This window comes from Fusarium vanettenii (assembly GCF_000151355.1).
Source record: "Fusarium vanettenii 77-13-4 unplaced genomic scaffold NECHAsca_135_unmapped, whole genome shotgun sequence".
NCBI classification, from domain to species: domain Eukaryota; kingdom Fungi; phylum Ascomycota; class Sordariomycetes; order Hypocreales; family Nectriaceae; genus Fusarium; species Fusarium vanettenii.
In genome coordinates, this window is record NW_003315755.1 from 15,223 (window position 1) to 30,609 (window position 15,387).

At 51.0% G+C, this 15,387-nt stretch overlaps 4 protein-coding genes across 4 annotated transcripts; all 4 read left to right on the forward strand.

Moving 5' to 3' along the window:
• Window positions 1-2,451: 2,451 nt before the first annotated feature.
• On the forward strand, window positions 2,452-2,940 carry NECHADRAFT_89369 (uncharacterized protein; the record flags this gene model as incomplete). The annotated part of the gene is made up of 1 exon (XM_003039223.1): window positions 2,452-2,940. One exon carries the CDS (start codon window positions 2,452-2,454, stop codon window positions 2,938-2,940), a length of 489 nt encoding a protein of 162 aa, XP_003039269.1.
• A 1,668-nt stretch (window positions 2,941-4,608) lies between these two features.
• Window positions 4,609-5,122, forward strand: NECHADRAFT_19590 (uncharacterized protein; the record flags this gene model as incomplete). Its single annotated transcript, XM_003039224.1, has 2 exons — window positions 4,609-4,888; window positions 4,977-5,122. Coding segments are annotated over 2 exons (426 nt in total), but the record flags the coding sequence as incomplete, so codon positions are not given.
• Window positions 5,123-6,650: 1,528 nt separating this feature from the next.
• NECHADRAFT_56498 (uncharacterized protein) lies at window positions 6,651-7,985 on the forward strand (the record flags this gene model as incomplete). The annotated part of the gene is made up of 1 exon (XM_003039225.1): window positions 6,651-7,985. The coding sequence occupies one exon, from the start codon at window positions 6,651-6,653 to the stop codon at window positions 7,983-7,985; it is 1,335 nt and encodes a 444-aa protein (XP_003039271.1).
• Window positions 7,986-8,437: 452 nt separating this feature from the next.
• On the forward strand, window positions 8,438-8,877 carry NECHADRAFT_89372 (uncharacterized protein; the record flags this gene model as incomplete). The annotated part of the gene is made up of 2 exons (XM_003039226.1): window positions 8,438-8,578; window positions 8,638-8,877. The coding sequence occupies 2 exons, from the start codon at window positions 8,438-8,440 to the stop codon at window positions 8,875-8,877; spliced, it is 381 nt and encodes a 126-aa protein (XP_003039272.1).
• Between the last annotated feature and the right edge of the window lie 6,510 nt (window positions 8,878-15,387).

Consider the following 15,387-nt stretch of genomic DNA (forward strand, 5'->3'; position numbering starts at 1 on the left):
AGCATTACGTGCAGCACGGAGACGCTCCAATTAGTGGAGGAGTTCGGGATGATTTGATCTTCATAGTATGAGTATACTAAGGCTGCAGGTCGCTGATTACTTCCTACAAGAATAGATATATATTTATTTTGGTCTGCAAATCTAGAAAGACAGACGGAGCTCTTAACTGTTCGACCGTCTTGGTCTTTTCGCGACCTGAAGTTCGTGTCTTTGCTACGAGGTCACTGAGAGTGTCAGGGTGGCAATGAGTCATTTTGCTTGGTCAGAGGCTAGCATGTTGGTAGAGACTTAGGAGGGTCGCGCTCGCTCGCCGCCAGCTTCAGGTACCCCCTGGTGTGCATCTTCCAGACACCCTAACCTGTGACCTGTTTGAACCCCGTCCTAAAGCAGGTGACTGCATCAAACTCGCAAGGGAAAGTCAGCAAACAGCGGAAGTGGATGCAGCCGTGTTATTAAGCATGCCCGCCCCCCTTTAGAAGCCGTGCTCTTCGTCATGTTGCCTTGTATCCTCAAGCCGAGTAGCCGATGCCAGATATGACAGGGGCCAAGCAAGGTAGCCGTGTTGCGGAATAGAATGGTGGTGCGTAAGCCCTTGCTCATCGTGCGTATAAACGTGGAATGACGACTCTGATCGACAGATCCCGGGCCGTACAAACAACAACCACTGCCTCGCTAACTTGTTCTTCTGTTTCAACTCCCTTTGCCCAATCTGCTGGACCTTCAGTTGTTGGGTGCTTGGGGACCTCCGACATCTCCCAGTGAGCGAAGCGAGCGAATATCCTCCGGGACTCGTTCAAGACGAGGCCAAGACTACTTCAACTCCAACCGCATACTTCGAGATCCTCCTCAGGTTTGTTTCGAGACTCCTTGCCCCGCCACTATACTTTCCAATCCTTAGAACTCCTCTGATACTATGATATGGTAGCACTTGGTACTATCTCCGCCACGCACCTCCACCTCACGATGACCGAACGAAGAAAATGCCGCGATACGCACGAGCGACGACGCATCCGTAGATTGCTGTCGATATCTCCAGCGACACGAGCAACACAGCTGGACCTTGCGCTGGAGTGGCTCACTCTTGTTAAGTATCCAACAACCATTGCAGGGCCCTAGAGCAGAGAGGTGATGTCCCGCAACCGTGACGTTTGCCTCGTTCTTGCTGACAGAGGGCGGATGGAATCCATTCCAATTGGCATTTCAGAGACCAAACACAGGGGTAGTTCGAAGCCCAAAGTTCCAAGAATACCTTGCATCAATTGCCACTGATCAGCTGACCGCGTGCCCGTCGGATTGAGGCTTTCTCTAGTTCTTGAGGCTTCTAGGAATCCAGAGGACTCAAGCAAACAATGACTCTCTGGTATGCCGCTGTGGGATGTCACATCGTTTGCCGCTCGATGGGTGTTGTCTCTACTGGTTCTCGCTTGCTCTCGCTTGGACCGCATCGCAAGGACTTTGCGCACGGGTATGCCCATGCCAACATTTCTGGCTCTCATGTCCCCTATGTTCAGCGGTTGACCAGCCCAGCGCTGTTATACTCCTCATGACGGCACATGAAGAAATTCTACGGAATATGCTTCATTTATTGATGCACGCCCCTCATGGACACCCAGAGGTAAGACTTAACAGAGGGATACTTTTGAGCGTAGTCTGACCAAGAGCACAAGGCAGTTGCCCATTGGTAAACGAATTCGAAGGTCGAACTGCTTAGACCTGACAACATTGTCCACGAGGGGATGTCATGGAGAAAGAAGGCATCTATGCCAGTCGTTCAGAGGGGAAATATCGGCCGGCTTGGAGGAATTCCGAATGTTGGGTTTGGTCATCACAACGGAAAGGGGCATCGATTAACAATTGAAAATGGACTTCTGGGGGGGATCACCTCTCGACACTTTGGCTTGGTTTGCCCCTTCCTGTCTCTGAGTTTGACGCGTCCCCGACCACCTTCTCTTCTATCCGTCCATGTCTCTACTGTCAATGTGGAACGTATTCCATCCAACAATGCATAAGATGGATGAGCGGAACAGTGACTGGGTGTTCATGACTATCCTTCAGGTGACCTCTCGTATTCTGGCGCTTAACGGCTATGTATGGATCCATTTGGCGTCACTTGATTGTCGACCAAATGTGTCACGAGCGCTGGGGCGCACTCGCATGCGTCTCCGAGATGAGATGGAATCCACTCTGAAAGCTGAACAACCATTCCGGCTGAGATTATTACGCTTGCTCTTTGCACACCCCTTGCACTACCATGCACGGGCTAGAGCGGGGCATATCAGAGTTCCTCGTGGCCGTAATGGAGACCATTTCCAGTGTCTACAAGTTCCGGCTTCGGTCGAGACGCAACTCGAGCCTTGAGCACAAGCTTAGCCTATCTTCCTCTCCCTCTAAGCCGGGGCCAGCATCCGTTACCCCACACAACAACCTCTTCTTCATCCTACGGCTCCCGTCATGACCGGTGTCGAATCTGTTGACCGACTCCACGGTGGGATCGACTTCCAGCCAGAGTTGGCGAAGAGCCTACAGGCAAAACCATCAACGACTCGTGAAGATGAGCAGTATCCCCAGGCGCACACCAGGCTTACCGTGGCCCTCGAATCTGTATCATCGTCATATGCAACAGCCACCGACCCACCAGATTCCCGAACACGTTGCAGCCTTTCTTCGAACATGGGTTTGCATCATCATGTTTTTCATATCAAATGTACGAATCGCAACGGCACCGCCGCCACACCTCTCTCACACTGCAATCTAGAGAGCGCGACCGATTCGGACGGCAAGAAAGACGACACCATTCGCTGTAGTGAGATTGTCGACTACATGGCTGTCGTCGATTTTGAGCATATTATCCTGAGAATCTTTGCTCTCTCCGTGCGGGCTTGGGAGCAACACATCGAACAACAAACCCAGACAGGGGAGAAAGAGCCTGAGCATGGGTGAATCGAATGCCAGTGGGTGGTCTTTCACAAGACAGTTTCCCACTTCGGCTTGAACGGGACTCTCCTTGGGGTTGAGTTAAAGCTACCCCTGTCACCCCGTGAAGACTATTCAATTCTGGAACGAGTACGCTGTTGCGAGAGAGCCTTAGCGATGAAGGATTTTCTCTTCTTCAGTCTCCCCTCGCTGAGGAGTGGGTTGCAGTCGACAAGGCCTTTAATAGCATCCAATGATCCCCGCTTCAGCCTAGCAACCTGCGGGCAAAGGCATACTCCCCCTAGCACAGCAATAAGAATGATTACTAGGAAACTCAGTGTCTTGATAAAAAGAAACTTTTATGGTACTGCGAGTCTCGCGAAACTCAACTATGGTCTGCCTAAAGATCTGAAGCACTGAGGACAAGAGATCTTTAATAGCATTGAGCTTGGGGCACATGCATGACCAAGAGAGATGGCAGTCATTCGGCATAGCTTTCAATAGGCACTTCATTGATGTGATGGCGTGAGAGACTTGTTGCGATAGTTAGAAGTATTGTTCCTTTCCGATCTGCCACTCTTCATGATTCGACTCTATCATGCGATTCTTCAACTCTTGGGCGCCATAGCGGAACAGTATTCAAGAATGATCTCCCCTCTTTTCGGCCACTGTGTAGTTTTTTATGTTCAATTCACTTCTTCGGAACTGTGCATCATATGGAAAATCACCTTGATATGTGACAGACCCGACCACCATGAGGTCAGAAGGACGTGTGATGATAGGCCTGGGTGTCACATGGGGGTAAGAAGAATGACCCTGGACACGGACGAGCGAAGGAAAACGTGCATGAATGAGTCTCACGCAGTGCGCGACCCTCACTTCCCAAAGCCACGGCACCGCTCAAGGTGGCACATCTCGAGTCCTGGAACTCTGGTCACAGGTGAGGGCGCGCTTCCTTCACCATTATATCGACACCACGCAACAACTGAGTATGATAGCCCAGTCAAGGGTGTGTGACGGCTTGGGTGGCCTCCACATGTTACTATCACACCCGGCCGTGAAAAATTCTGCACTGACTGTCTCCCAGTTGCATTGGTCTTATGGAGAACGGCGGAATGGGCTGCAAGTTATCGGACAGGGTTGAGACAAGGGGACGACAGCACGGATCACATAGTGACTAGCTAAAGAGGACTAGCGGGGGACAAAATACACGAGACTGAATTGGCTGTGCCCTCACCTCTCTGAGTCTCGTGTTTTATGTCCCCCGCTGGGAGGATAAGATGGGCATGCCAAGAAAGGACTTGCTTTTAGTGCGTTGAGTGGGAAGAACCAATCGGACAACGAACTTCTTCCCCGGGTCAGGCAGCTGATTGGATAGCGGCTAGCCCAGCCACCCTAAGTTCCGTGTCCCACTCACCAGGCAGAATGCCCTGACTCTGTCCACCCCCTCACTTTATCTTCTCGTTGTCCTTGTCAAGCATGGATGAGCTCATCTCCGACCCAAGCGGGCTGCAGGAGCGACCGCAGCATAAACAACCAAAGACCACCTCGGTTAGCGCATTAAAAACTTTTCTGAGGGCGCTGCCAAAGGGGGAAGAAGACTGGGACGACAAGAAACCACGGACCCAGGAGGGGATCAAGCAGCTCCACGATGAGCTCGTCCTGAGCAAGGTTGACTATGCGAGTCGCGCTGCAATGGACTCACAGACGCTTCTTGAAGCCTTCGCAGACGAACATGCTGGTCTGCTTGAGGGCACTAGGTCTCAGATCCACGCTTTTGTCTTTATTGCCTTGGGTGAAGCTGCGATTGGGCTAGGTTTCCGAGCTAAAGTGGTGAATCAAATGGTGGCAAAATACATGGGGGTCCCAGAGACATCGGCGAGGACCATGAGACTTGGTGTCAGGAGGTGGATCAAGATGTCAGATGTGCTACGCAGTTCGTGGCTTAGCCGTGCAGATGAGTTACCGCTCCGGCGTACGTGTTCCATGGTACACGCTTTGGAGGTTTATCTCATTGACGTGGACAGGAAATAAGTTCGCTCACAACATGAAAAAGTTAACAGATGAGGCTATCGATATCCTAGGGGAGATGGAGGTTTCGGGGGGTCATGCCGTACTTGAAGACATACGGGTATACATCCCCAAGAGACAGCTATCATCGGCCTCCCTCCGCCTACCCAACATTGTGTACGAACTCTATGGGGGAAGAGTCAGGTACGATTTTCCAGCAACTAGTTGCATGGTCATTGCTGACCTCAAAGTCTGGACGACGTTGAACATTATCTCGGTCTCCCTCAGCGCGGCACTGTTGACTCCCCCGGCCTTCGTCTGCGCCCCACGAGCCACAATATGATGGAAATCATGAAACAGGACGATCAGCATCATGAGATGTGAGTTGGTAAATAGCAAGAGAGAATTTGATGTGAAGAGCGAGAGCCAGGAGAGCGCCATTGTAATACAGCTCCTGATCAGGCCTCCAAATCTTTTGCCCCGACAAGTCACCGCCCTTTCGGATCTGAATCTTGGCTTCAAACTGTGTGAGTAGAATAGCACGGCCCAGATAGCCTTCTGGCACCCATGCGTCGTGGCCAACCGAGAGCTGAAATGCCTGTAGCTCTCGCACCCTTGGTCCGATCGTCACATTGGTTAGCTTGACCAGGCTAGCCTGAACCAAGCATTAGAACAAGGAAGGGACGAGAACGCTGGTTGCACTAGTACCTGATTCTCGAGAATCTTGGGCATCTCCATGCATGGCCTCGGCGAATTGTAAGTGAGAAGGTCGCCTTTCTTTTCGGCAGGTTCGGGCTGTAACATTACGACCTCAGCAATCGCCTCCGTAACTCTTCGTGTAGGGGCTGGAAGCCAAACAACAGCCGTGGCTGGGAACCTGCTCCTGCATCCACCTCCAGCGTGCTATTGGTCATCTTGAAAGGGTGGCCGTGCTGAGAACCTGGGTAGATTCCAAAATTTCACTCCGGCTCCAGAAGGCTGGGGTATCTGCACGGCTGCCTTAGGATCCAGCACTCGGCGATCGCCCGCTCCCTTGACCAAGTCAAGTGGCGATGACTAAGGTAGAACAGATGGGGGCCTCAAGAGAAAAGAGACAAGAGCAGACAGCTTCCGAGTGGAGGAGCGACCTTTACTTTTTGGTTCATTTCCACTGCCATAATCTTCATATACGCCAGACCAACCATGCATAGGAAACTCTCAATCGACCCAGACTACACACCTGTCGAATTTCTTTATTCACACAAAGAAGCCATGGTTGCTGCATTTGTAATCCTCGTGCAAGTTTCCTGACATTTGTGACCTCATTGAGGAACCGACTACCACTAGGATGCCCTCGAGTCTGTTTGCAAGCAAGAGGCCAAGGGGGCTCACATAGAGATGAATGCCTTAGATGACCTATGACTTGAATGATACTTCACCGTCAGCGCGTAGCCCTGTGGAAAGAAGACCAATCATAGATATTCATCAATTTCATTTTTGCATGATTCCGATGCTGGAATGTCGCTTGCGTTGTGCCGCCTCGTTGTTCATAGTCACGTGGGACATTACGACTCAAAAAGCGGGGTAGCTACGTCTCAAGTACTATATCTCAACTCATCAGTCAACACAGTGCGGAAAAGTTTGGTCACCGTGCTCACCCTCTCAACCTCTGTTTTGTCCCATCTCAAGTCAATCAACTCCCTCCCTTGTACTCTGGACTAATCTCATCTCTGCTTTTACGTGTAAAGATGAACCAGGCAGTTGCAGGCTCCAAGCCAAGTCGCGTATCGCACGGCCACAACCATGTCAACACCCTCGCCGAACATCACCTTTGTTGGAGAAACAACGACACGACGGGGTTGCTAGACCCAGTGTGGCCGCGAGAACCTGATATCCAAGTCGCACGCAAGCTCGCCCTTGAACATCTCCCAGCGGATTTATTTTCCGATGCCAGCATCTCGCCCTTCGCCCAGGGCGCATTTCATCGCCTGTATTGCCTCTCTTCCGACCACACGACTGCCGAGTACCTCATGCGCGTCGCCCTGCCTGTTGATCCCTTCTTCAAGACGGAAAGCGAGGTGGCCACCATGGACTACATTCGGCGGAACTCTTCAATACCGGTACCCGAGATCGTTGCTTACGCGTCTAGCGCCTCAAACGAGCTCGGCTTCGAGTGGATTCTCATGGAGAGGGTTCGGGGCGTACCACTCGAGCAAGTCTGGGACACGATGCCCTTCCAGGCCAAGATGCATCTCACAGTCGAGCTGGCCCGCTCCCTCAAGAAACTCAGGCAGCGTCCGTTTCCCATGCTGGGTAGCATTTACTACGCGGATGTCTGGAACCAGGTCGACTACATGCCCACGCTAGGACTCGATGCCGGCATTGATGGCACCTTTGTTGTCGGGCGCATGGTCTCTACACGCTTCTTTCGGGATAAACGCCTCCTCCTTCGCCCTAACCGTGGGCCCTTCACCACAGCGCGGGAACTCGCTACGTCCGAGGCCGCTCTGCTCGCCAGGCGCATTCAACATCTCTCACCCTCTCCTGGGACCGAGTACTACTGCGAAGCCGACGAGATGCTTGCTGACGATGGAGCCGAGGTGCTCGAGACGGTCGATAAGCTTGTCGAGGTCGTACCTCGAATCTACTCGGCGACTGACGACCCGGAAGACATCAAGGTCCTATGGCACGATGACATTTCTTTGATGAACGTGCTTGTGAATCCCGAGACACACAAACTTGTCGGCATCGTCGACTGGGAGTCTGTGAGCATCGCGCCAGCCTTGGAAACAGAGGACGGGGTCCCGCATTTCCTTCAGGGAGTTCCGGTCCAAGAACCCCCACCAGTTGGATCCCTCCCCCCTGAAGAAGAGAAAGCCATGGTCGAGATCCGTAAAGATTGGGATCTGGTCCTCCTGCGCCGCAAGTACGCTGAGATCGTGGGACCCATGTATAGCCTGAGTCTCGGAGCAGATGCGAGGATTGATCTCAAACGAGGGCTATCTAGGTCTTTGGCCAACTTTGAGGACAGATGGACGAGCGCACGGTATTGGCTAAAGCAACAGTTTGGGGCGAGTGCCTGAGGCCTGTCTCGTTCCAACCTGAGGCATTTCACAATTACAAATCGTTCATGTTGCACAACCGTCTTATTTTCGTGGTGGCTTTTTTGTGGTCCCTCGTTGCTTGAAAATGAGGCCAGCCAGAGACGACTATCCCTAACGGATCGAGGTTCACAATCGCCCGGCTTGTGTGTGTGAAGCGTCATCTCATCTAATTGTACCTGTTGTGCAACCAACATGCTGCCGGTCAAGCGCCGTAAATGACCAACAACACGGTCAATTTTTGGAGGTCGGGCAGGTGAGGGGATTTCCAATTACGCCAAAGGAAATCTAGCTATATATTCAGGCACTGGCAAACTTGGCAATCATGTTCCGTCTGTCTTCCTTCCTTATTGCTATCAAGTAGCGAAGCCGTATGATTCGGGCCACAACAATAGACCTCCTTTGTGTACCTTGAAATCAAGCACCGTATTAACATGTCCAAAAAGGTCTTCTTGAGCTTCCTCGACGAGATTCCGGATGCTAAGCTGGAAGGATTCCCTCCGCGAGGCGGGCAGATCACCCTCTACACACAGAAGGAACAAAACGGCCAGAATTACCGTCTCGATAAGCAGGGGGTATATCTCATCAGCATCCATTCATCCAGACACTAAACGCTGACCGTGGACTTTGACAGTTGACATCCGACAACCACCACAACCTCCAGATCCAGGCAAACAAGCAAGCCAAGTCTACTTCGGTTCGGAAGCAGGCACCTAGCACTGTTGCCACTGTTCAGGTTCTGGAGGGGTCTGACCCGGCGGTGACGCCTGGCCAGGTTCGCGATGCGTTCAAAAAGTCATACAACAATGATGGAAGCGTGGAGAAGCTGGGCACGCCGCCAAAGCCGAAGCCGAAAGAAAATTCCAAGAAGTAGTGGGACTGCGTAAGCCCCAAGCCTGTCGGTTTTGTGCATCATTCGGGTTTATGGAGATGCCAGCGTTGCGTCAAGGCGTTGTTTTGCGGATATGACCGGCTATTTCGCTATGATAGTTAGGTAGGATTGCAACTACATGATGTAAGACCTGACAGTGCGTATTTACTACCAAGCCCTTGCTAAAGACGGGCGGAAGTGCAGTGATACGGCTAATATGAGTTGGTAACTCAGCAGCAAGCTCTTTCTACCACATTTGTCGCCTCGGCCTAGGAATATTTTTGAATGGGATAGTCGTCGTAGTGAGCATGAGAGAGTGCAAGTCGTCTTAGGTCGTGTAGTTGCCCTTCCAGAATGCTCTTCTCAAGTACCAAGGATTAGTAGAGCCGTTCCTGGTCGTCAAAAAGGGATGAAAGGTTTTTGTGTGTCTCGATAAAAGCCCCCCTACATGGGAAAATGCCGACGTCCGAGTTGAGGGACCATTGAGGCAGGGGAAGCATGGGAGCCCTTGACAAATATGGAGCGAATCACGACATGCCGGATCATGAACAAGATGGGAGTGGCCCTTCAGAGAAAGGTTCACGGCTATAACACTGATGACGGGGTGTTGAGAACATCGACCAGTACGCTTTACGTTGACATTGAGGGGGATGTAACGGGGCGCTGCTCAGGGTGTCCGGCTTCGCTGACAATCTCATCATAATGATGGACAACATAAACTCTTACGATGATCGCCACAAAACGTTGCTTGAATACAGTTAGGAGCAGGCACTATGTCACTCAGATCAATAAACTCATTGCGGCGCAGGAGGGCTGTGTTCCTTCTCTCCCGCATATGAGGCATGGCCTTCTTTCCAACGAGAAGCTGCCCAGTCGCTTCAATCCTGGACCTACTCCCAACAAGATATGACCGTGTCTTCAACCCATCATCCGAAGTTCGGCCCAAGCAGTTTGGGCTACACAAGTCAAATAAGACCTTCGACACCCGGTCCATCTCAAGTTTGGTCATTATTGATCGAACCTGGCCCGTCATCTTGAAATACGTTGGCGTCATCACGGGTATCCTATACTCAAGAAGACGTGGATCAGACCCCGATAACTTCTGGGGAACTAATGTTTCTTGAGGAAAGAGACAGATTCATTGATAAAAGAAGAATAAGGTAGGAGACTTGGATCTAGATAAAAAGGGACTACGAGATCAAATGGAGGGAAGCGACTGTGAAAATATGTTGTTTATTATAGTTGCAGCCCGGCCCTCGATGTCTTAACTGAGCCCTAAGATCGTTCCGAATCACCGCTTTGCTAAGCTTTGTCTAATGCATAGAAATAACTCCAGTGGGCGAAAAGGTTGAACCCATCACGCGCCGCATATTAGCAGCGTCCGTAATCGTGACTGCAACAAGTAGTTCCTCTTCATCTACAAATTCGGTCCCGTACCATATCCTCCCTGGCATATTGTCATCGGCATTTATCAGGAGAGAAACTGAACTTCGTTGGCTAGAGACCATGCTGAAGCCAGAGAACGAAAACTTTGCCGGGATGCGAGTAGGAATCCATGGCATGACTAGTGTTGGCAAAACATAACTGGCAAATCTGCTACCCAAGGGTCCATAAGATGTTCTGACCGTGTCCAAGATGTTGAAGTATGAAGCAAAATTCGGCAACAGATGCTACACCACGCACATTCTTCTCGCGGCGTCTGACTCCAGTCATCAGGTTGGGACCGAATTTGTAAACGCTATGTGACTTATGCCACAAGCCATTGAACGAGCTGCATCACACAACACATCAAGGAAAACGCCATAAGCGCCGCCGTCTTTCTTGCAAGATACAAGCAAGTTCCGGAGCAGGCAATATGACGCAACTCGCATCAAGTCGTTAGAACACTCAAGTGACGATATCAAGGACAGCACATGTCGAATGGCTATCAGCAAGCACTTCTGGCTCCCTTATTAATCGCTCCAGACTTACAACCCTGACGCCTGGGCTGTCCTGAGGTTATACTTGCTACTTGAGCCGGAATCGTTCCCCCTGTTCGATGAGTGGCGCCGCCCAGAACTGGCTCCTGGTTTTGACGAGACAGAAGTTTCGCCACACTCATCTCGTGGAAAGTCCCAGCAGCTTCTCCGGATGTTGACATGTTGTGTTGGGAATGAGGAGAAGAGAAGTTCATTCATTGGCGAAAAGACATCTCTGCCAGCCACTGCAGCTTTTTTTCTAGCCAATATATTCTATTTTTTTCAATGATATAAGTGTCTAGCACGTAATCAAAAAAACACACTTTGAGACACATGGCAACATCAAAAGCCAATGCTGCAGCCAACATATTTAGGGACTACTTCCGCCTCGAACGAGCCATCGCCACGCCGTGCGATCTAAGCCTGGTTCGAAGGGTGAAGGGCCAGAGGACTTTATGAATGCATAGTCTTACAAGAAGGCGGTACGCTCAAAGATTCCGCCTGAAGACCTCGGGAGGCGGGTCAGGGCAGCCATTAATGTTATCTTCCACATGCTGCTAGTTGCAGACGGCTCAGTGACAATGGGTTTATGTAGAATGAGCCTAGCTCGAGTTTGTGCAAAAGCAAAGGGGTGCTCGTATCGCAACTAGATTCCCACATGATGGAAAGCCGCCTCGAAAGGATTTGGGCCGTGTGCTGTGTGCCCGCCGCGAGGATCATGTCCAGACGCCGATCCTGCTACAACATCAACCAGATCCTCCGGACGTAGTCTCGCGCATGGCCCCAGTCGCGCGCCACCTGAACACTCGCAAGGGCCAAGGGCTTGTCCGTCGTGCCCAGGACATGCGTGGCCACACCCCGTGCAATTTTCATCGTGACAAGAGCATGGCTGGAACGTGCCACCAAAGAGCTCCGATGTAGCAGCCTATGCGCCATGTCAGACGGGTCTAGCTTCAACACAGGAGGAGAGGTTGGCGAGAATCAGCCTGGACCAGAGCGGATAATCAAAACAAGCCGGTATCGCTGGGTACATAAACTGGACGCTCTCACGTTATATGACCTCGTGCGCTTTTCCAAGCCACAAAGCACAACAGCCTGCAAGGTGTTCAACGTCCCCATGGTGTTGACTTGCAGGGTGTATTCTGGCATCTCGAACGACTGGCTGACGCGCGGCTGTGCAGCTTGGTGGTAAATCCCGTGCGGCCGGACCTCTCCCAAAAGCTTGATCAAACCATGACAATCCAGTCTGTCATCTTTTTGCAGACTGAGCCGGTCGCGTACTTGGCTGCCGAATCACGATGTTAGCATCATGGTTCCTGGATGGGAATGGACAACTAGCCGACCTGAGATTCTTGAGAGTCCCACCGGACCAGTTCATGGACGCGGTAGAAGCACGCAGGAGATGGCGGCGGTAGACAGAACGCATTCTTTGTCGTGCGTTTGCGTTGAGTAGGCTCGGGGTCAGTCAGGGATAAGGATGGGTTGAAACAGTGGTGCACCCACCCCGCGGTGGGATGCCTTGAACGGCTCTGCGGTTCTGATCAATTGTCAATATCAAAATGCCACCTGGGCTCTCTTCCATCTCTTCCACCTCGGGTTCCAGAACATGCGATTCACAGAGTCCAAAATGGGAACTAGTAATAATAATATCTGCCAACAATTCGTTCCTCAATATGAGCCGCAAGAGTCATTGCTGCGTGCGTATTGCGAAGAGAACCCTCTGCCGAAAATGCCTCCCTCGCTTCCGAACCGTAACCAAGAGCTCTAGGTTCAATGACCTAGAAGGGCGCTGATCTCAAACAAGATTACATTATCAGTCTTTCTATAGAGCAGTTCAAACAGATTTCCGATACTTACAATACATACCATGGTTAGTACTCCGAGTCTCCTTGGCCAATAATTAGCCAAGGCGTGCCTCTAGGGTTCCTCAAAGTGCTCGCCAAGCGCTTATGGCAATTCACAACGATCGTCACAAACGAACAGGCATTTATATCCTTTGAGGCATCGATCTTTCCACCTTATCCACGCGAGAACTATTCATCACCTTTGCTAGACTAGCCAGCCATATCTCCCCTCAGTATGCAAAGTATAATAATCTTGTTGGAGATAATAACTTTTGGCCGATAGAGCCCTGCCTGCAGTTCTTAATGCTAGAGCGCTAGAGATAGAAGATAATAGCCCTACCCTAGCGTCACTAATTTAGCTCCCGAAAGGTTAGACCTAACTACAGTGGGTCTCAAAAAGTAACGACACATTTTCCCGTACCCCGCTTTTACTTCTACCTCCACCAAAATCATCACCAACTTCAATCGTTCATCACGCAGTCAATTTACGTCCAAATGGCCCCAAAAAGACATCATTCTCCTCATACGCGAACGAGGATTGTTTGGAGATACAATTCGGGCGTGTCGGCCGCCCAGATCGCGCGGGAAGAGGGCGTCTCTCGACATGCAATTTACGGTGTGGTACGAAGATATCGCGACCAAGAGAGTGCCGCGGACCAACCCAAGTCCGGCCGGCCGCGCATCATTGGAGAGAGGGAAAGAAGGAGAATTTTGAGGGTTATTGCCCAAGATCCTCATCTTCAGATACGTGAATTGATTGAGGAAGCTGGGTTAAGCTGCTGTAGGGCGACTTTAATCTCATACCTACGAAAAGAAGGAATCATGCATTATAAGTCTCTTCTTCGACCTTTCCTTAGTGAAGCCAACGCCAGAAAGCGTCTACGCTTTGCACGGCGGTATGTTCATATGGCTGAGGACTTTTGGGAGAAATGGACCTTCTCTGATGAGGTTATCATCGCTCGAGGAGAGGGCCAGAGGCGTACGTGGGTCTTCTGTAAACCGGTATATGTTCTTCTCATAACTGCGACTTTTCTGACTATTTCTAGCACGAGAGACTCTTCAGACGGAATGTTCAGACACGCGTACGACCGACAAGGCACTCACAGATATTCTTCAGCGCTTTCAATCATCGCAGGCGCCTCCCGATGGTCCCCCTGGCCGGCGATCCAGAAAGCCCTCGCGGCGGAGTAACTGCGCAGATTATCCTCGCATGCTTACAGCGATACCTTCCCCGGATTGTGACAAGGAATAGTTACTTCCAACATGACAACGCCAGCACATTTACAGCCCACATCGTACGAGACTGGATCTATGAGTGGTGTGAGAGTCGAAGGGCCGAGGTGGTAGACTGGCCGCCTTGTAGCCCGGATCTCAACCCCATAGAAAACCTATGGGCAATCCTCAAAGAGAGGATTTGCAAGCGATATCCAGAGCTCACATATATGCCCAAGACCGACGAAGCAAAGCAGGCTCTTATTGCAGCTGCGATCGAGCTGTGGGAAGAGATTGAGCCGGAAGTCATTGATAACCTAGTCAACTCAATGAAGCGAAGAATGCAGGCTGTTGTGCGCGCCCACGGCTGGTATACTAAGTATTAGATACACCAAAAGATGCAGCTCTCAATTATCTATAGATTGATATAGAATACGATGCAACTGGCCCTCATTTGGCTGCGCAATAAGGCGCTGAAGATGTAGTCTCATTTGGTGGTGGTACTGATACAGCGGGGAAACCCGGAATGTGTCGTTACTTTTTGAGACCCACTGTAGCTGCCTAACCCCACGGCGGGCGCTAATTCTAGTAGGGCTCTATTCCGGGGTGCACTGGCTATACTGCACTGCTACTATGCAGTACAGTAGCGCCTCTAACATCGATCCTCTAAGGACCCCTACCTCTCGCGTCAAGGGGCCATCTCTGCACACACACACGTACTCTGCCTACCTGCAACCCACACAGATATTACAAGATTGCGAGGATTCCCATACCACCACGCAGAGTCATAGTCCTCCTAGCAAGCCTAAGTCCTTCGCATTCGATGCCTAAGCAGCCTATCATACATCGAATTTAAGAGAGCTCTTTCATTCTAACAAGTCTCCTATACGGTTAAATTTCCATAGGCATCTCCGAAGGAACCAGCGATTCCCCATTATACGTATAAGCCTCTACTTCGACGGCCAGTCTACAACGTTGACGTCGGCCGGCACACTTAATTCACAAATCGCGCTCCTCCAGGGTAACATTCCTCTCTACCCATCTTACTATCTCATATACGACGAGGATCAACGGTCGCTCGACTTATGCTATCTCGTCTCCGACCTTAGCATCGACGATGCCGTGAGGATAAATGCAGGTTTCGAGGTTCTCATCTACAACTACTCTGCCGACGACATTCAAGAGCTCTTCGTCACCAACATCACCGCGCCCGGCAACCTGGAGAACGAGAACAACAAATAGCTTCCACAGGACCCAAACTAACAGCCTCCTCGAGGGGTTGGGAACAGCTTCTCCGAGCAGGGCTCCTAGGAGTGGCTTCGGAACTCGAGCGGGCATTAAGCCCTGATCATGAACTGGGGTCAAAATAAATCATATTTCAGAGAGGGATATCTTATCGCATAAAATTAGCGCAGCTACTATCTTATACCTAAAACCCCGTTATATTTATAGCTATTCCTCAATAGGCAATAGCCCTAACCGCCTTCCCTACCTATTAG